The following is a 20,841-nucleotide window of genomic DNA, read 5'->3' on the forward strand; positions in this document are numbered from 1 at the left end:
TGATAAAAACCCATCTGGTTCTACCCCTAACCCTAACCCTCAATGTCACATCATATCATTTCATATCATGATACTTACATTGCGATTATTTGCTATTATCGTCGTCGTCATGTCATAGTACGGTCTGAAATCGAAGATATTTCAGCCAGACTATCCTATTGACTCAGCACAAGAGTACTTATACCAAACTATAGGACTGGTTTCAAAATGATGTACAGTTCTGCACCCAGTTCAAAAATTGTCGTTGCAGGGACCCCAGTCCTGTGCACTCGGCTAGTGCTCGAATTGAGATGAGATGAGATGAGATGAGATGAGATGAGATGAGATGAGATGAGATGAGAAGAGATGAGATGAGATGAGATGAGATGAGATGAGATGAGATGAGATGAGATAAGATGAGATGAGATGAGATGAGATGAGATGAGATGAGATGAGATGAGATGAGATGAGATGAGATGAGATGAGATGAGATGAGATGAGATGAGATGAGATGAGATGAGAAGAGATGAGATGAGATGAGATGAAATGGTATAAATGAAACAAAACAAAAAATGCAATAAGCTTAGTACCCTAACCCTAACCCTCAATGTCATATCATATCATTTCATATGGGACAGAGTCAAAAGACACTATTTTTTGGACAATTAATAAGTATTTAGCTATAAATCTAGAATTTTAATTAGGAACGCCTCGCGTACACATAGGAATGTATTTCCTTAGTTAACTGTTTATGCGGAAAACGCGTAAAGCAAGGAGAGGTTTCCGTACATAATTACACTACAGTGAGTTGCGTTAAGGTTTGGCACATGTTTGCGTAAATTCGCGTTCAGTACATCCTGCCTACGAGGTAGGCCTAGGGCGTACAACGCGCAGCGCAGGAGTTGTAAGGTCTTAGGAATGCAGGGTGTCCCATAAAAGTAGGCCCAAACTAAGTTTCAAGCAGTGTAGTTTAAAGTTCTTGAAGACGTTGCGCTGTCTACGGATTTTTTCACATATCAAGACAAAGAACTCTCTTCGATGCAAGGTACTGGAGTCTCTTACACTTTTACCTAGGATAGATTTAGGACAAATTTACGTTAATATCGTCAACTAGTCGTCATATTTTACAGTGTAGATTATCTATATATTTGTTAAAGCATTCGCTTATGTGATTTTAGTCGTACTAGTCGCATTAGCGCTTTCAGTACAATGCAATAGTAATTTAGTCATCGCGCTAAGTGCGGTTTGTCATTGAAATTCGTCATGTAGTCACAGTTAAAATACTTTTAAACATTACTTAAACAACTCAGCAGTAAATAATCTAAAGTTATTTAGAGTTTTTCCAGTAAAGTACTAGCTGCGTAATATTCGCTTTTCAAACTCTTTAAAACGTTTACTATAGGATCGCTACCGCCTTGAACGTTTGTTTAACCTTCATCTACGCTTATTTATTAGCCTTAACCGCAGGGTATAAGACCTTTTTTCAATCCATCTTTTGTTCGCTATGTAAACTCTACACTCAAGGTCAAGCTATCGTGTAATTCGTAGGTTAAATGTCATAGACAAGGGCTAAAACACTTACCTAAAGCCATAGTAAACCTCTAAGACAACTTGTCCATTGTTCTCCCATCGGTTTAGTTCATTTTAAACGGTTCATAGCTTGTACATTAAACTTCGCAATTCTAGTATGTTTTAAACACTGCTAATTAGTACGCAATATTCAAATGACCTGTGACGTAATTTACGTCATTTCCGTTTCTATTGATATCTAGCAAAACAGTGTATCTTACTGATTCACTCTTTTGGCAATAACCTTTTGGCTATTAATTTAGATAAGCTACAAAGGTATTTTTAGTTGTTCTATTTTCCATTAGAGATATCCTGTAGTCTCGTTCCCGTTTTTTTTGTGTATTGTAAGGTCGTTTGAATTTTTCAATAGATTCTCTTGTCAAAACCACTTGCAATCTGACTCATATATGTTTACATTGCGATTATTTACTATTACCGTTGTCATCATGTCGTAATACGGTCTGAAATCGAAGATATTTCAGCTAGAATGTCCTGTGGACTCAGCACAAGAGTACTACAGCCTTGTTCGTTCACCCAGAACACCCTTACAGACCCAAGAGTCGTTGAATTTGCTGTCATATTAATTATTGGGTTGAGGAAATGACCAACATCAATAGGGCTGCATTGATTAACAGATTGATTGGGCTCAAAACAACCTACAGGGTTCTTAGGTTGAAACCAAGTCACGCAGGTGGAATCCAAGTCAAACAGACGACAGAGAATGTTTAAAAAAATGCTTACCAATACTACAATCAGGATGGTTGCAGTTAATTACCACATTGAGTGGGCTCAAAACCACCTGCATGCTTAGATAACAGCCACTTCAACCCATTTCTTATTGCATGCATGACACAGGCCTGAAAACAAAACGAAAACAAAAATTCAATCTCTACGCAAGCACTTCTAGACAAGAATTCACTAGTTGATGTGTGTTACATAGGGAACTATAAAGCAATCCCTACAACAGCTGCTCTTATCGTATTCTTGGCAATCTTCAGCTTGCTACCAAGACATTTATTCCTATTTATTTTGCTTCATTCATTATTGCTTTTTGTTTGTTTTGGTTTTCGTTGGTTTGTTTGGTTTTGGTTTTGGTTCCTTTTTTGTCCTCGTTCTGGTTGTTGTTTGTTAGGTTGGTGGGTGGGTGGGTTGGTTGGTTGGTTGGTTTTTGGGGGGTTTTTCGTTAGTCCTTCCACATGTTATTCTATTATCATTCCTTCGACAACCTTCGCCCACCACAACACCCAGCCCACACCCCCCACGTGCCAAAAAACCACAGCAAGACCAAGTCACAACCCAAAACGCAACTTCTTCCCCTCTTACACTACCATTTCAAAACATGCTTTTTCGCAATCTTACACACCAACACTCTTCCACCCACACTCTTGCAAGCCCCAAATCACCTCCCTACCCTCTCCAAATCCCACCCAAACTCCAACAAACCTCACTGCGCATGACCCAACCACACGTAAACAAACCCACTCTCAAGATGGCCGCACGTTCCAACGCCAAACTACCGCCAACCTCGGCCGCTCTCTTCCCTCAACTCTACCTCACCCCGCCGCACACTCCCCCCAAACTACACCCAACAGCTAACCAACCAACTCATGCTTCTTTCGACGCCCTTTCCAACCACTCGCACTCATCAGCTTTTCAGTACTTTTTGTACATACTACACAATCTACGATCTGGAGTTGCCAAACGTACGCTTCTACGAACATTCCACCAGCAAAAACCCACGTCACATTGACGTAAATCATTTCGCAGTCCCCTTCTACAAAATACCTTTGCACAACCACTAAATCAGTTTCTTCTCTCTTTCAGCCACAGGTCACATCGATCTCCTTCCACGAGCTTGTTCGCCCTCCCTCAGTACTATGGCTCTAAACCTACTTGGAGACTACTCTTCCTGCACCACCGACGACAGTGCCAGTGATGACGGTCACGATTTCCTTGGGCTAACATCCACTCCGCTTAACCTCTCTGCTCCAACAACCAGCACCATCGTCACGCCACACTCCAACCAGCACAACAGTCCTTTTTCCAGCCACCATGACTACGGCGAACTAACAGCAGCCTCGACTACCACTTCCAACACCAGGCGCGGCAAATACGCTCTCACCTTCGTGGCGCTGCCCACCGTCATGAAAGTGTTTTTCAAAGAACTGAGGTCCCATTTCACCAAGCCCGTCAACTTGACAAGACAAAAACCGCCAGTCTCGCAAAGTACCTATGCAAAAGCCCAAGAAAGACTTCTCTGTAAGTTCTACAGCTAGCTAGCTAGCTAAGCTTTTATGCATTTCATGTCTTGAACTTTGAGTTGATTTGATGTAGTGTTTGTGTAATTCACTGACTGCATATATTATATTCTAGCACTGAGTTTTTTCACTCCTTATTTCTCCACGTGTAGGCTTTCTTGGCTTTGCCTTCAACCACCTGGGGCTGGAACTGACGCCTGACCTTTTCTTGAGACTCAAGGTCATTGAGCAATATTTGACCTATTTGAAGGTAAGAAATTAAGGACAGCTTTCCTAGTTTTCATTTCCAACAGCTCCAACAACATTCATTTATGTATTGTGCAACAATTCATCATGCTCTCATCTAAAACATGAATTACAAACTATTTTGACCCTGCTATTTTTCCTTCTTCATCTTATTTATTGACATATATTCTTGCGATGATCAATTTATTACCTGTATCCATTTTCTAAAGTCATTCAACAACAATGATATTTCGAAACTTCGCCCGCATTACAGCTTGAAAGAAACTAATTTACGGTTACTGAATTGACTCGTTTCAGCAAGTCAGGCGATTATCTTCGAACACCTTGGCTAACCACGCCGCTGCCATTTTGTATCCAGCTAAATTCATGCACCCAGAGCAGTCACCAGATTTCACTGATGTTCCTGTCGTCAAACAGCTTCGTGGACAGGTGGCCAACCTGCAGAGGGTTGGCCACAAAGAAACCCCTTCTTCCAAAGAAGATCTCGAATCCCTCAACAGGTGGCTGGACTGGAGCGAGATTGTGGCTACGGTTGCTCTGCAGAAGGAGAGGGTGGACATGGCTCGGACAGCAGACACCAGAGCCAGGGAGAGTGCAGACCTTTTACTCCTTTCGCTCTATGTTTTGATACCGCCAAGCCGGGGACTTGAAATAAGAACCCTAGAACTGTTGCCTCAAGCACTGACCATGGCCAGCCCAGAAACTGCCAACAAGAACCTGGTACAATTGCATGAGGATGGCTCTGTCACACTGAAATTCCAAAACTACAAAACAAGAAAGACTTATGGTACAGACACTACTGTTCTGCAGGTAGGTAAAACACTAGGCTGCTTCCTCTCCTTCAAAATTATTTTGTCTGCGTCATGCATCTATAATAGTATTGCAATAACAAGAGCATTGCTTAAATCCTCTCTGCCTCTCTTTGCAGAATGACCATGAACTCTGCCATATACTGCAAGACTACGTGAAAGGGTTAGGGTTAGGGTTGGGGTTGGTCCTTTGCACTTTTAAGTGTGACCCATGGAAAGGTGATTGTGGTGAAAACCAGAACCCCACATAGGGTATATATTTCAAAATGACTACCCTCCTTGAGAAGATTGGTCAAAGATCACCACCCCAAGGTACAACTATGAAGACAGTGAAGTTGAAAACTTACCAAAAGCAAGAAATTTTTGCTGCTGTCATTGACCAACTTTGGCCTGTGTTTTTTCACGTAGTCTTGCAGTATATGGCAGAGTTCATGGTCATTCTGCAAAGAGAGGCAGAGAGGATTTAAGCAATGCTCTTGTTATTGCAATACTATTATAGATGCATGACGCAGACAAAATAATTTTGAAGGAGAGGAAGCAGCCTAGTGTTTTACCTACCTGCAGAACAGTAGTGTCTGTACCATAAGTCTTTCTTGTTTTGTAGTTTTGGAATTTCAGTGTGACAGAGCCATCCTCATGCAATTGTACCAGGTTCTTGTTGGCAGTTTCTGGGCTGGCCATGGTCAGTGCTTGAGGCAACAGTTCTAGGGTTCTTATTTCAAGTCCCCGGCTTGGCGGTATCAAAACATAGAGCGAAAGGAGTAAAAGGTCTGCACTCTCCCTGGCTCTGGTGTCTGCTGTCCGAGCCATGTCCACCCTCTCCTTCTGCAGAGCAACCGTAGCCACAATCTCGCTCCAGTCCAGCCACCTGTTGAGGGATTCGAGATCTTCTTTGGAAGAAGGGGTTTCTTTGTGGCCAACCCTCTGCAGGTTGGCCACCTGTCCACGAAGCTGTTTGATGACAGGAACATCAGTGAAATCTGGTGACTGCTCTGGGTGCATGAATTTAGCTGGATACAAAATGGCAGCGGCGTGGTTGGCCAAGGTGTTCGAAGATAATCGCCTGACTTGCTGAAACGAGTCAATTCAGTAACGGTAAATTAGTTTCTTTCAAGCTGTAATGCGGGCAAAGTTTCGAAACATCATTGTTGTTGAATGACTTTAGAAAATGGATACAGGTAATAAATTGATCATCGCAAGAATATATGTCAATAAATAAGATGAAGAAGGAAAAATAGCAGGGTCAAAATAGTTTGTAATTCATGTTTTAGATGAGAGCATGATGAATTGTTGCACAATACATAAATGAATGTTGTTGGAGCTGTTGGAAATGAAAACTAGGAAAGCTGTCCTTAATTTCTTACCTTCAAATAGGTCAAATATTGCTCAATGACCTTGAGTCTCAAGAAAAGGTCAGGCGTCAGTTCCAGCCCCAGGTGGTTGAAGGCAAAGCCAAGAAAGCCTACACGTGGAGAAATAAAAAAGTGAAAAAACTCAGTGCTAGAATGTAATATATGCAGTCAGTGAATTACACAAACACTACATCAAATCAAATCAAAGTTCAAGACATGAAATGCATAAAAGCTTAGCTAGCTAGCTAGCTAGCTGTAGAACTTACAGAGAAGTCTTTCTTGGGCTTTTGCGTAGGTACTTTGCGAGACTGGCGGTTTTTGTCTTGTCAAGTTGACGGGCTTGGTGAAATGGGACCTCAGTTCTTTGAAAAACACTTTCATGACGGTGGGCAGCGCCACGAAGGTGAGAGCGTATTTGCCGCGCCTGGTGTTGGAAGTGGTAGTCGAGGCTGCTGTTAGTTCGCCGCAGTCATCGTCGCTGGAAAAAGGACTGTTGTGCTGGTTGGAGTGTGGCGTGACGATGGTGCTGGTTGTTAGCCCAAGGAAATCGTGACCGTCATCACTGGCACTGTCGTCGGTGGTGCAGGAAGAGTAGTCTCCAAGTAGGTTTAGAGCCATAGTACTGAGGGAGGGCGAACAAGCTCGTGGAAGGAGATCGATGTGACCTGTGGCTGAAAGAGAGAAGAAACTGACTTAGTGGTTGTGCAAAGGTATTTTGTAGAAGGGGACTGCGAAATGATTTACGTCAATGTGACGTGGGTTTTTGCTGGTGGAATGTTCGTAGAAGCGTACGTTTGGCAACTCCAGATCGTAGATTGTGTAGTATGTACAAAAAGTACTGAAAAGCTGATGAGTGCGAGTGGTTGGAAAGGGCGTCGAAAGAAGCATGAGTTGGTTGGTTAGCTGTTGGGTGTAGTTTGGCTGGAGTGTGCGGCGGGGTGAGGTAGAGTTGAGGGAAGAGAGCGGCCGAGGTTGGCGGTAGTTTGGCGTTGGAACGTGCGGCCATCTTGAGAGTGGGTTTGTTTACGTGTGGTTGGGTCATGCGCAGTGAGGTTTGTTGGAGTTTGGGTGGGATTTGGAGAGGGTAGGGAGGTGATTTGGGGCTTGCAAGAGTGTGGGTGGAAGAGTGTTGGTGTGTAAGATTGCGAAAAAGCATGTTTTGAAATGGTAGTGTAAGAGGGGAAGAAGTTGCGTTTTGGGTTGTGACTTGGTCTTGCTGTGGTTTTTTGGCACGTGGGGGGTGTGGGCTGGGTGTTGTGGTGGGCGAAGGTCGTCGAAGGAATGATAATAGAATAACATGTGGAAGGACTAACGAAAAACCCCCCAAAAACCCACCAACCCACCAACCCACCCACCCACCAACCTAACAAACAACAACCAGAACGAGGACAAAAAAGGAACCAAAACCAAAACCAAACAAACCAACGAAAACCAAAACAAACAAAAAGCAATAATGAATGAAGCAAAATAAATAGGAATAAATGTCTTGGTAGCAAGCTGAAGATTGCCAAGAATACGATAAGAGCAGCTGTTGTAGGGATTGCTTTATAGTTCCCTATGTAACACACATCAACTAGTGAATTCTTGTCTAGAAGTGCTTGCGTAGAGATTGAATTTTTGTTTTCGTTTTGTTTTCAGGCCTGTGTCATGCATGCAATAAGAAATGGGTTGAAGTGGCTGTTATCTAAGCATGCAGGTGGTTTTGAGCCCACTCAATGTGGTAATTAACTGCAACCATCCTGATTGTAGTATTGGTAAGCATTTTTTTAAACATTCTCTGTCGTCTGTTTGACTTGGATTCCACCTGCGTGACTTGGTTTCAACCTAAGAACCCTGTAGGTTGTTTTGAGCCCAATCAATCTGTTAATCAATGCAGCCCTATTGATGTTGGTCATTTCCTCAACCCAATAATTAATATGACAGCAAATTCAACGACTCTTGGGTCTGTAAGGGTGTTCTGGGTGAACGAACAAGGCTGTAGTACTCTTGTGCTGAGTCCACAGGACATTCTAGCTGAAATATCTTCGATTTCAGACCGTATTACGACATGATGACAACGGTAATAGTAAATAATCGCAATGTAAACATATATGAGTCAGATTGCAAGTGGTTTTGACAAGAGAATCTATTGAAAAATTCAAACGACCTTACAATACACAAAAAAAACGGGAACGAGACTACAGGATATCTCTAATGGAAAATAGAACAACTAAAAATACCTTTGTAGCTTATCTAAATTAATAGCCAAAAGGTTATTGCCAAAAGAGTGAATCAGTAAGATACACTGTTTTGCTAGATATCAATAGAAACGGAAATGACGTAAATTACGTCACAGGTCATTTGAATATTGCGTACTAATTAGCAGTGTTTAAAACATACTAGAATTGCGAAGTTTAATGTACAAGCTATGAACCGTTTAAAATGAACTAAACCGATGGGAAAACAATGGACAAGTTGTCTTAGAGGTTTACTATGGCTTTAGGTAAGTGTTTTAGCCCTTGTCTATGACATTTAACCTACGAATTACACGATAGCTTGACCTTGAGTGTAGAGTTTACATAGCGAACAAAAGATGGATTGAAAAAAGGTCTTATACCCTGCGGTTAAGGCTAATAAATAAGCGTAGATGAAGGTTAAACAAACGTTCAAGGCGGTAGCGATCCTATAGTAAACGTTTTAAAGAGTTTGAAAAGCGAATATTACGCAGCTAGTACTTTACTGGAAAAACTCTAAATAACTTTAGATTATTTACTGCCGAGTTGTTTAAGTAATGTTTAAAAGTATTTTAACTGTGACTACATGACGAATTTCAATGACAAACCGCACTTAGCGCGATGACTAAATTACTATTGCATTGTACTGAAAGCGCTAATGCGACTAGTACGACTAAAATCACATAAGCGAATGCTTTAACAAATATATAGATAATCTACACTGTAAAATATGACGACTAGTTGACGATATTAACGTAAATTTGTCCTAAATCTATCCTAGGTAAAAGTGTAAGAGACTCCAGTACCTTGCATCGAAGAGAGTTCTTTGTCTTGATATGTGAAAAAATCCGTAGACAGCGCAACGTCTTCAAGAACTTTAAACTACACTGCTTGAAACTTAGTTTGGGCCTACTTTTATGGGACACCCTGCATTCCTAAGACCTTACAACTCCTGCGCTGCGCGTTGTACGCCCTAGGCCTACCTCGTAGGCAGGATGTACTGAACGCGAATTTACGCAAACATGTGCCAAACCTTAACGCAACTCACTGTAGTGTAATTATGTACGGAAACCTCTCCTTGCTTTACGCGTTTTCCGCATAAACAGTTAACTAAGGAAATACATTCCTATGTGTACGCGAGGCGTTCCTAATTAAAATTCTAGATTTATAGCTAAATACTTATTAATTGTCCAAAAATAGTGTCTTTTGACTCTGTCCCATATGAAATGATATGATATGACATTGAGGGTTAGGGTTAGGGTACTAAGCTTATTGCATTTTTTGTTTTGTTTCATTTATACCATTTCATCTCATTCATCTCATCTCATCTCATCTCATCTCATCTCATCTCATCTCATCTCATCTCATCTCATCTCATCTCATCTCATCTCATCTCATCTCATCTCATCTCATCTCATCTCATCTCATCTCATCTCATCTCATCTCATCTCATCTCAATTCGAGCACTAGCCGAGTGCACAGGACTGGGGTCCCTGCAACGACAATTTTTGAACTGGGTGCAGAACTGTACATCATTTGAAACCAGTCCTATAGTTTGGTATAAGTACTCTTGTGCTGAGTCAATAGGATAGTCTGGCTGAAATATCTTCGATTTCAGACCGTACTATGACATGACGACGACGATAATAGCAAATAATCGCAATGTAAGTATCATGATATGAAAATGATATGATGTGACATTGAGGGTTAGGGTTAGGGGTAGAACCAGATGGGTTTTTATCAGCCTATGTGGGAGTTTGTCAGCAAATGTTGGACTTTGTCAGCAAAATGTGGGACTTTGCAGTCAGCAAAAATATCATGATACGAAATGATATGATATGACATTGAGGGTTAGGGTTAGGGTAAGCTTACTGCATTTTTTTATTTATTTATTTTTATCATCTCATCTCATCTCATCTCATCTCATCTTATCTCCCATCATATGTCACATTAAGAGTTTGTGTTGTTGTTGTTGTTGTTGTTGTTGTTGTTGTTGTTGTTAGGAGGTCTGCAGCATGGTGACTGACTGAAAGGAGGGAGAGGTGGAATTCTAATGCTTGTTGTAATTCTAATCGTAATTCTCTTTCTTTTCCTGTAATCCACCAGCGTGCCCACCCATCCATCCATCCCTCCCTCCCTGCACTCAGGAACTGGAGCCTCTCCTATATCACATTATGACATAATGAAAGCGATCATAGTAAATAATCATAATCATATCATGATATGAAAGGATATGATATGATATTTGGAGTTTACGAGTCTTGTTCTGTTTTTTGTTTGTTTTCTATTATCACATCACATCATATCATTTCATCTCATCTCATATGTCATAATAAGAGTTTGTTTTTTGTCATTTTTTGTTTTTTTAAAGAGTTCTGGTCTGCAGCATGGTGACTGACTGAAAGGAGGGAGGGGTGGAATTCTAATGCTCGTTGTAATTCTAATTGTAATTCTCTTTCTTTTGCAGTAATCCGCCAGCGTGCCCACCCATCCCTCCCTCCCTCCCTCCCTCCCTCCCTCCCTCCCTCCCTCCCTGCACTCGGCCACCCACCTACTGCAGGCTCAGGAACTGCAGCCACTCCCGGTTCACTGGTTGGTCCTGTTCCAGGGCCGTCCTGATGGCTTGGATGGCAGATTTTTCTATACGGTTGCCACTCACTCCAAAAGCAAGAGAACCCCTCTGCGCAACATTTCAATACGAAGAGACTATGTTCAGCTAGTGTTGTGAAGCACTCCCGGGGCTGTGGCATAACAGTGTGTGTTAATGATATCAAGGAACAATTTCCGCACTTTACCTGTCTTGCGGCGCCGACGTTTTTCGCGCACGCTTGGGTTTTCTCGGCGGACTGGCTGGCTGACTGCAAATGCAAGGCACAGATTCGGAAAATGGAGTGAACGAATGCAATGTGCAGCCCTGGGAAGCTTTACGTACCTATCTCCCGGTCCGTCCTGCGTCGCTCCCCTACTACTTTCTACTGACTCCAACTCCGACTGACTGCAAATAGAAAAGAATGCTATGAAAGCTAAGCTTCTTACACCCACCCAGGGGATCTGAAATGGAGAAGTAGAGTGCACGCACTAAATCCGTGAACATTAAGGAGTACTAATTACCGGTACTATTTCATACGGAATCCTTTGTTTTCTATCGTTTATTTATCACCATTTAGAACTAAAAGTTAGTATTTGTTTCACGGGTTTAGTGCGTGCACTCTAAGAATAACGTAGAAATATAATATTTTGCGCGACTTATTTATCAAGTATGAATAGACATACGATAACATTATGTAACGTGTAATTTTGTGAATCATGATCGTATTTATTGTGTGTGAAACTGAAGTTGTTGCTGTTGTTTATTTTCATCTACGCACCACCTCACTTCCCGCTCATCCTGCGCCTCGCTCGCTCCCCTACCACTTTCACCTGACTCCAACTCCGTCTGACTGCAAATCGAAAAGAATGCTATGAAAGTCAAGCTTCTTGCATCCACCCAGGGGAGGTGTCGGGAAGCTCGCAAAATTGGACCAGCTACTAGAAACAAAAGCCTGTCCAGCATTGCACGAAAATGAAAAACTCATTAGCTACTATTGTCATTGTTGCCGACCTCTCTTGTTAGGAGCGTTCTTCTTTTTTTCTTCATAATTGCGATAACCAAAGGGACGCCTATGTTTTTGCAAGTTTTCTCGATTCTGATTGGCAGACGTCTTTCATTCATCAATCCAGGTGAATCGATTATTTATCCAGTCTTCATAAATTAGAGTGCACGCACTAAACCCGTGAAACAAATACTAACTTTTAGTACTAAATGGTGATAAATCAACAATAGAATACAAAGAATTCTGTATGAAATAGTACCGGTAATTAGTACTCATAAATGTTCACGGATTTAGTGCGTGCACTCTATTGAAATTTTGATATCTAAGTAACACGTAGCTAGGATCCCGTTTGAATGCAATAATGCAGATTGGGTTTCCTTTGTCGATGTCGACGTCACAGCCGGCACTCGCTTCCATGTTCGCGAAATTTGCATTTTATCCATTTGGATAAAACCATGCGGCCTGGCCTGTTTCAATCGACATTCGGTGTGGCTCTTGAAAGTCGAATTTGTTATGCGTGTAAGTAAGTTGAATGAATAGGCCTAAAGTACGAGGACTTATTCTACCTACGCTTCCAGAATCCTTGGCCATTCTCGAAGGAGTTTCAACATGATATGAATGACAAATTTTGAAAAGGATCGTGGTAGTTTCGAGGTAAGAAGCGTCGTAGTAGGGTTGAGTGCTATGAAGTTTGGCATTCGTTTCATTTGTCTAGTTTACCCAATGATTTGGATCGTGGAGTGAGGGGGCGGGCTAAAGTATACCTTTTGAACAACTTTTCGATCCTTGGCATTCTCTTGCGATCGACGGTACGTACATACAACACAAATAACTTGGATCAGTGAAGTTAGTGATTAAAAAGAATCGCGGGCTCAAAATAACAAAAGAAACTCTGTAAAAACCATCAATATGTCTGCTTTCACTGCATTACAATGCATCCTTGTTCCTTGATGCATTATTATTTTTGCTGTGGTGCTATGTTTTCTCACTTCACTCTTGAAAGAAATAATAAGCCATCCATCCATCCATCCATCTATCCAGTTAATTTGGTGAATATTGAAACTGATTTTCAGCTAGGTTAGCATTCATTCATTCATCTCATGAATATCAAGTCATGGGGGTGCAATGCAATCTCGCCCCTAAAGTTATCAAGGGGCGAAAGTGTTCTTTCACTTTACTGTAGAAACGGGAGTTCAGGACTGAATACGTTTGTACGTTTTCGTTAAGTTAGTTACCATGGCAACAGCACATGTGAACTTTGACCCTGAATTTAAAGTGCTACTACGACGAAAATCGCTCAAACTTGGATTCAGCTGAAACTTCCTAAGAATACTCTTTGAAGGTCGAGTAATCACTGTATAAAGTGTTTTCTCGATATTCAGGACGAAAGTATGATATTTTTACGATTATTTTTTGGAGTCTGTGACGTCATGCACTCAACATCGAACATCGCTCCATACATTTCTTTGTAGTTTATGATCAAAATATCAGTAGTAAAGGGAGAAAGAAATACCCAAACACCCCAAAATATAAATTATAGTCACAAGTAATGTGAAAGAAGCACATTAGCCACCCTTTGGGCTTCATAGGAATAAAATAAATTAAGGATTTATATACAAACAAATATATGTAGCAATGTTTGATGTTGAGTGTATGACGTCACAGACTCCATAAAATAATCGTAAAAATATCATACTTTCGTACTGAATATCGAGAAAACACTTCATACAGTGATTACTGGACCTTTAAAGAGTATTCTTAGGAACTTTCAGCTGAATCCAAGTTGGAGCGGTTTTCGTCGTAGTAGCACTTTAAGAAAACTTGATGAAAGGCTTCAGGAGGATAGCAAAAAGTTAAAGTATCAGAATTATATTCCATCATCCATCCATCCATCCATCCATCCATCCATTCATTCATTCATTCATTCATTATGGATTGAAAATACGGGGGAAAAAAATAAGAAAATAAAAAATTAGGTTCAGAGTGAGACGTCAGAAATGTCTGTGTTTTTCTTTGCAAGCAGTGTACATAAAAACTTACATGGTATGCATATTAAAAAGGGAATGGTAAATATAAAACTATAATCATGATAAAGGTAATAGTTATATATACTGATATTGTAACCTATCTACATAGCCAGATTGATTGATTCATGCATGCATGCAATTTATTCAATGATGTGTGTTACTAGCAGTTTTGTGGGTGTTGGACAGCGATGGCTCTAACGTCATTGCTTCTCGTTGTTCATTTCAGTGGGCCCAAGAATCTGCTGGATTTGCAACCAAACTCTTAGCAGTGAAAAGCGGACTCAATGTACACTTGTGGCAAGTCATACCATTGTTTGTATTGCGACCGATGTTATGGCAGTAGAGACAAAGTAGAGGCACATGTTGGCACGTCACACCACGTTCTTTCTGTGACAAGGCATTTACAACAACTTCAAAACTGAAAAGGCACCTGAGGACACACACAAGTGTATCCATTGCAAAAAAGGATTAGCCCAAAAACGTAATATATGGAACATCACATGAGGACATGCACCGGTGAAAAACCCTACGAATGCAGTCATTGCAACAAAAACAAAAAAACAAAAAAAACAAAAACGTTTGGCCAAAAGAGTCAGGCCCTGAACCAGCAATTACCTAGGATCGAGTCCAAAAATAATGAAATAGTAATTGATCAAAATGTAATTGATATCGATTGATTGCTGGATTGAATTATATTTGTTTGAAACATCTGACATCATTCGTTCATCATAATGCCAAGATTAACAATTCCCAGCTTCATAAATCAATTGGGAAAAAAAAAATTCCCTAGGTTGAGAATGAAAATAAATGAATGAATGAAATAGTAATTGATCAAAATGTAATTGATATCGATTGATTGCTGGATTGAATTATATTTGTTTGAAACATCTGACATCATTCGTTCATCATAATGCCAAGATTAATAATTCCCAGCTTCATAAATCAATTGGGAAAAAAAAAATTCCCTAGGTTGAGAATGAAAATAAATGAATGAATGAATGAAATAGTAATTGATCAAAATGTAATTGATATCGATTGATTGCTGGATTGAATTATATTTGTTTGAAACATCTGACATCATTCGTTCATCATAATGCCAAGATTAACAATTCCCAGCTTCATAAATCAATTGGGAAAAAAAAAATTCCCTAGGTTGAGAATGAAAATAAATGAATGAATGAAATAGTAATTGATCAAAATGTAATTGATATCGATTGATTGCTGGATTGAATTATATTTGTTTGAAACATCTGACATCATTCGTTCATCATAATGCCAAGATTAACAATTCCCAGCTTCATAAATCAATTGGGAAAAAAAAAATTCCCTAGGTTGAGAATGAAAATAAATGAATGAATGAAATAGTAATTGATCAAAATGTAATTGATATCGATTGATTGCTGGATTGAATTATATTTGTTTGAAACATCTGACATCATTCGTTCATCATAATGCCAAGATTAACAATTCCCAGCTTCATAAATCAATTGGGAAAAAAAAAATTCCCTAGGTTGAGAATGAAAATAAATGAATGAATGAAATAGTAATTGATCAAAATGTAATTGATATCGATTGATTGCTGGATTGAATTATATTTGTTTGAAACATCTGACATCATTCGTTCATCATAATGCCAAGATTAACAATTCCCAGCTTCATAAATCAATTGGGAAAAAAAAAATTCCCTAGGTTGAGAATGAAAATAAATGAATGAATGAAATAGTAATTGATCAAAATGTAATTGATATCGATTGATTGCTGGATTGAATTATATTTGTTTGAAACATCTGACATCATTCGTTCATCATAATGCCAAGATTAATAATTCCCAGCTTCATAAATCGATTGGAAAAAAAAATTCCCTAGGTTGAGAATGAAAATAAATGAATGAATGAAATAGTAATTGATCAAAATGTAATTGATATCGATTGATTGCTGGATTGAATTATATTTGTTTGAAACATCTGACATCATTCGTTCATCATAATGCCAAGATTAATAATTCCCAGCTTCATAAATCAATTGGGAAAAAAAAAATTCCCTAGGTTGAGAATGAAAATAAATGAATGAATGAAATAGTAATTGATCAAAATGTAATTGATATCAATTGATTGCTGGATTGAATTATATTTGTTTGAAACATCTGACATCATTCGTTCATCATAATGCCAAGATTAACAATTCCCAGCTTCATAAATCAATTGGGAAAAAAAAAATTCCCTAGGTTGAGAATGAAAATAAATGAATGAATGAAATAGTAATTGATCAAAATGTAATTGATATCGATTGATTGCTGGATTGAATTATATTTGTTTGAAACATCTGACATCATTCGTTCATCATAACACCAAGATTAACAATTCCCAGCTTCATAAATCAATTGGGAAAAAAAATTCCCTAGGTTGAGAATGAAAATAATTGAATGAAAGAAAGTAAACCTTCCCTGTAGCATACGCTTTACATATAAATTGAAAGTCGTTTTTGGTCTGAGAAGATGTGCGAGAAGAAGAGGGGTAAAAATAAAACAGATAAACAAACCATGCCCCCTCAAACTTTTGCAGCCCTTAGCATTAAAGAATTGGAAGTCATTTTTTATGTGGGTGGGAGAAGAAGAAGAGGAGAAAATAATAAAGTCAACCATGTCTTTCACTTGTAATACGTTTAATGTGTTGAGGTCTTTCCTCAATACATGGACACATTATGTGAGTGATACACAACAGATGACATAACCTTTCTTATATAATTATATTATTGAAATTCTGTCAGCAAAGATGAAAGAGAATAATGAATAATAATTGTAATTTAGAAAGTTGGACTCAAGGGAATGAAAGATCTTTGCTGACGGATTTCCAACTATAAAAGACAGTCAAGTGGCCCCTGAAATACTAAGAAATTGAAAAAAAAACACCATTGAAGGATTGAACTGTAACATCAATGACTGGCATTATATAATTTGGAAAGTTGGACTGGAATAATGAAACCGTTCAAATAAAGACATATTGTCTATTGGGCAGCCTTGTGAATGGATTTCAGGCTTGAACACAGCTTGATAAAGCCAGGCTTTCTTTTCACAGATCTGGTTTGGACTAGATGTAGAGCGTCTAGGCTCTCAACCCAGGGTTGGTCATCGAATTCAAACGCATACTCAGCTCCACTATGGTGCTGGTACCAGAGCAAGGCTGCCTGTCTGGCTGGTTGAAAGGACTGAATTCGCCCAAGTAATATCTTGGGCTGATCTAGCGTGCTTGCCTCCTCTACGAGTGCCACGTAATCCCCCACCTTCAGGGACTCGTGTTGACTGTCTTCTTCTTCGACTCTAGTACTGCTGTCCTCACTGACCCCTGCATCGTTACTGTGGGCAATATCTGAAGCCAGGGATACTGCTAGTTTCTTTCGTTCGTTGGAATTTCTGCGGTCGTACGTATCCTGGGCTTGTTTTCTGCTATGACGTAGCGCAGCTGCTAGTGAATCTTTTAGGGCGTCATTGCAGTCACTGTAATGAGAACAGATTGGATGTTTAGATATTGATGGATGTACACCTGATTGCATGAAGAAGGTTATAACAATTAAGATAACTCACAGGAATGAATCAGAAATTTCTTACTGGACTTATTTTGATTTTAAAGTCTGCAGTTTTAGCAATAATTATACTCAGTTCCAAAATCACAAACAAAGAAATGCAACCGTTGAAAACCAAACTTCCCATATGTTTTATGGAACCCAAATGAAAAGGTCACTACAGAAGAAATTAAACATTACACACTGCACTCCCTGGAAGAAGCGAGTATACTGACCTCATATTGTAAGCGTGAGTGAGGAAGGAGCTCCTCAACACATTGACGCTGACATTCACGCCAGTGAGCCTTAGAAACAAGAACTTTAGGTGGCCAGAAAATGCAGGACCAGAAAAAGGACCACCATTTTTGTTCTAGAAAAAGTGAAAAAAAAACCACATGATATTAGATATTGCAATGGCAAGGGAAGAGAAAAGGAGAAAGAGAAAGGCAAAGGATAAGAAAGAAAGGAGAGAAAAAAAGGGAAGGGGGTGTAGTGCGAGTTGAAATATAGATAAAGAAATAAAATGAATAGAAAAGGTTAGTATAAGAATAAAAATCAAGAAATCAATAAAATGAATAGAATAAAATGAAAATCAAAAATCAAAATCAAAAATTAAAATGAAAATGGAAAAAAACAAACAAAAAAAAAAAGAATGGAAAATTAAATAAAAAAAGAATATAAAATAAAATGAATCGAAATAAAATGAAACCAAAAAAATCAAATCAATCAATCAATCAAAAAATGATTAAAAAAATCAAAAAATAGATGGATAAAGAGACAAAATAGAAGGGAAAATGAAATGAAAGGAAATAAAAAAAAAAAAAAAAAAAAGGATCAAGAAATAGAAAAATAGAGAGATAAACAGATAAAATAGAAGAAAAAATGAAATAGGATAAAATGAAATGAAAGGAAATGAAATAAAAAAAAAAAAAGGAAAAGGGTTGTAGAAAGTTGAAATGTACCCCTGAAGGGTTGTAGAAAATTGGAAAAAAACCTTTCTAGTATTGTAGGAAGTTCCAAAACCACCTTCCAGGGGTTGTAGGAACTTTGAAAAACACCTTTCTAGTATTGTAGGAAGTTCTATAACCACCTTCCAGGGGTTGTAGGAAATTTGAAAAACACCTTTAAAAGGTTGTAAGAGGCTTGAAATTCACCCTTTGAACATCGAACGCACATCCAGGGGTAGGGTATAAGGCTTGATATGACGGTTAGGGTTAGGGTTTAGGGTTAGGGTTAGGGTTAGGGTTAGGGTTAGGGTTAGTGTTTAGGGTTAGGGTTACAGGGTTAGGGTTATGGTTAGGGTTAAGGGTTAAGGGGTTCCGGGTTCGGGTTGGTTCGGGTTCGGGGTTCGGGTTAGGGTTCGGGTTCGGGTTAGGGTTAGGGTTCGGGTTCGGGTTCCGGGTTCGGGTTCTGGTTCGGCGGTTAGGTCGGGTTACGGGTTCTCGGGTTCGGGTTCGGGTTAGGTTCGGAGTTCGGGTTCGGGTTAGGTTCGGGTTACGGGTTAGGTTCAGGGTTCGTGGTGCGTCGGTTCGGGTTCGGGTTCGGGTTCGGGTTTCGGGTTTCGGGTTCGGGTTCGTGGGTTCGGGTTCGGGTTCGGGTAGGGTTCGGGTTCGGGTTCGGGTTCGGGTTTCGGGTTCGGGTTCGGGTTAGGGTCGATTCGGGTTCGGGTTCGGGTTCGGGTTCTGGTTCGGGAGTTTCTAGGTTTCGGGTTCGGGTTTCCGGGTTAGGGTTCGGGGTTCGGGATTCGGGTCGGGTTCGGAGTTCGGGTTAGGGTCCGGGCCGGGTTCCGGGGTTCGGGTTCGGGTTTCGGGTTCGTTCGGGTTCGGGGTGGGTTCCGGGTTGGGTTCGGGTTCGGAGTTGGTTCGGTGTTCGGGTTCATGGGTTCGGGGTCGGGTTCGGGTTTCGGGTTCGGGTCGGGGTTCGGAGTTCGGGTTCGGGTTAGGGTTCGGGTTCGGGTTCGAGGTTCGGGTTCGGTGGTTCGGTGGTTCGGGTTCGCGGTTCGGTGTTCGGGGTTCGGGTCGGGTTCGGGTTTCGGTTGGGTTCGGGTATCTGGGTTACGGGCTTTGGGTTGGGTCGGGTTAGGGTATAGGGTTCGGGGTTCGGGTTCGGGTTCGGTTCGGGTTCGGGTTCGGGTTCGGGTTCGGGTCTCGGGTTTCGGGTTTCGGGTTCGGGTTCGGGTTCGGGTTACGTGGTTCGGTTTCGGGTTCGGGTTCGTGATTGGGTTCGGGTTACGGGTTCGGGTCTTCGGGTATCGGTTAGGGGTTCGGGTTTCGGGTTCTGTTCTGAGGTGTCGGGTTCGGGTTTCGGGTTCGGGTTCGGTTCGGGTCGGTTCGGGTTCTGGTTCGGGTTCGGGTTCGGGTTAGGGTTAGGGTTAGGGTTAGATGTCCCCTTAAGTTTAGGTTTAGGTTTAGGGTTCGGGTTAGGGTTAGGGTTAGGGTTAGGTTAGGTGTTAGGGTTCCGGGTTAGGGTTAGGGTTAGGTTCGGCGTTCGGTTTCGGGTTAGGTGAGGGTTCGGGTTCAAGGGTTAGTGTTAGTGTTCTGGGTTGGGTTCGGGTTAGGGTTCTGGTTCGGGTTCGGGTTGGGTTTCGGGTTCGGTTTCGGTTCTGTTCGTGTTCGGGTTCGGGTTAGGGTTCGGTTTCGGGTTGGGTTCGGGTTCGGGTTCGGGTATCGGGTTCGGGTTTCGCAGGGTTCGGGTTCGGGTTAGGGTTCGGGTTCGGGTTACGGGTTAGGTCGGGTTAGTGGGTCGGGTTCGGGTTCGGGCTTCGGGTTCGGAGTTCGGTTACGGTTCGGGGTTCGGGGTCTCGGGTTCGAGGTTCGAGGGTTCTAGTTCACGGGTTCGGGTCTGTTCGGGTTTTAGGGTTCGGTTAGGGTTAGGGTTAGGTTCGGGTTTAGGTTAGGTGTTCGGGTTCGGTTTGGGCTAGGGTTTCGGGTTCGGTTAGGGTTTAGGGTTTTATGGTTTCGGGTTCGGGTCGGGTTCGGGTCGTTTAGTGTTTCGTTCCGGGTTTAGGGTTTCGGGTTCGCGGTTCGGGTGACGGGTTCGGGTTCGGGTTCGGGTTCGGGTTCAGCGGTTCTGGTTCGGGTTCGTGGTTCGGGGTCAGGGTTTCGGGTTCGGTTCGGGTTCGGGGTTCGGTTCGGTTTCGGTTCGGGTTTCGGGTTACGGGTTACGGTTCGGGTTCGGGTTTCGGGTTCGGGTTCCGGGTTCCGGGTTTCGGTTCGGGTTCCTTTTCGGGTCGGTTAG

At 41.1% G+C, this 20,841-nt stretch overlaps 3 protein-coding genes and 1 long non-coding RNA gene across 4 annotated transcripts; 2 read left to right on the top strand and 2 right to left on the bottom strand.

Moving 5' to 3' along the window:
* The first annotated feature begins 3,425 nt into the window (after positions 1 to 3,425).
* On the top strand, positions 3,426 to 5,112 carry LOC148904232 (uncharacterized). Its single transcript, XM_089025545.1, has 4 exons — positions 3,426 to 3,807; positions 3,959 to 4,056; positions 4,350 to 4,862; positions 4,981 to 5,112. The coding sequence occupies exons 1-4, from the start codon at positions 3,426 to 3,428 to the stop codon at positions 5,110 to 5,112; spliced, it is 1,125 nt and encodes a 374-aa protein (XP_088881671.1).
* On the bottom strand, positions 5,035 to 7,242 carry LOC148904233 (uncharacterized). Its single transcript, XM_089025548.1, has 4 exons — positions 6,480 to 7,242; positions 6,226 to 6,323; positions 5,420 to 5,932; positions 5,035 to 5,301 (listed from the first exon to the last, which is right to left on the bottom strand). The coding sequence occupies exons 1-4, from the start codon at positions 6,829 to 6,831 to the stop codon at positions 5,161 to 5,163; spliced, it is 1,104 nt and encodes a 367-aa protein (XP_088881674.1). The 5' UTR covers positions 6,832 to 7,242; the 3' UTR covers positions 5,035 to 5,160.
* A 5,269-nt stretch (positions 7,243 to 12,511) lies between these two features.
* Positions 12,512 to 14,759, top strand: LOC148904234 (uncharacterized). Its single transcript, XR_016118981.1, has 2 exons — positions 12,512 to 12,673; positions 14,273 to 14,759. It is a non-coding gene; the product is annotated as an uncharacterized LOC148904234 (long non-coding RNA).
* A 1,931-nt stretch (positions 14,760 to 16,690) lies between these two features.
* Positions 16,691 to 18,001, bottom strand: LOC148904235 (uncharacterized). Its single transcript, XM_089025549.1, has 2 exons — positions 17,841 to 18,001; positions 16,691 to 17,539 (listed from the first exon to the last, which is right to left on the bottom strand). The coding sequence occupies exons 1-2, from the start codon at positions 17,843 to 17,845 to the stop codon at positions 17,050 to 17,052; spliced, it is 495 nt and encodes a 164-aa protein (XP_088881675.1). The 5' UTR covers positions 17,846 to 18,001; the 3' UTR covers positions 16,691 to 17,049.
* Positions 18,002 to 20,841: the final 2,840 nt, after the last annotated feature.

This window comes from Actinia tenebrosa, unplaced genomic scaffold (assembly GCF_029948245.1).
Source record: "Actinia tenebrosa isolate PJP-AT-01 unplaced genomic scaffold, QUT_ActTen_1.0 utg724__unscaffolded, whole genome shotgun sequence".
NCBI classification, from domain to species: Eukaryota; Metazoa; Cnidaria; class Anthozoa; order Actiniaria; family Actiniidae; genus Actinia; species Actinia tenebrosa.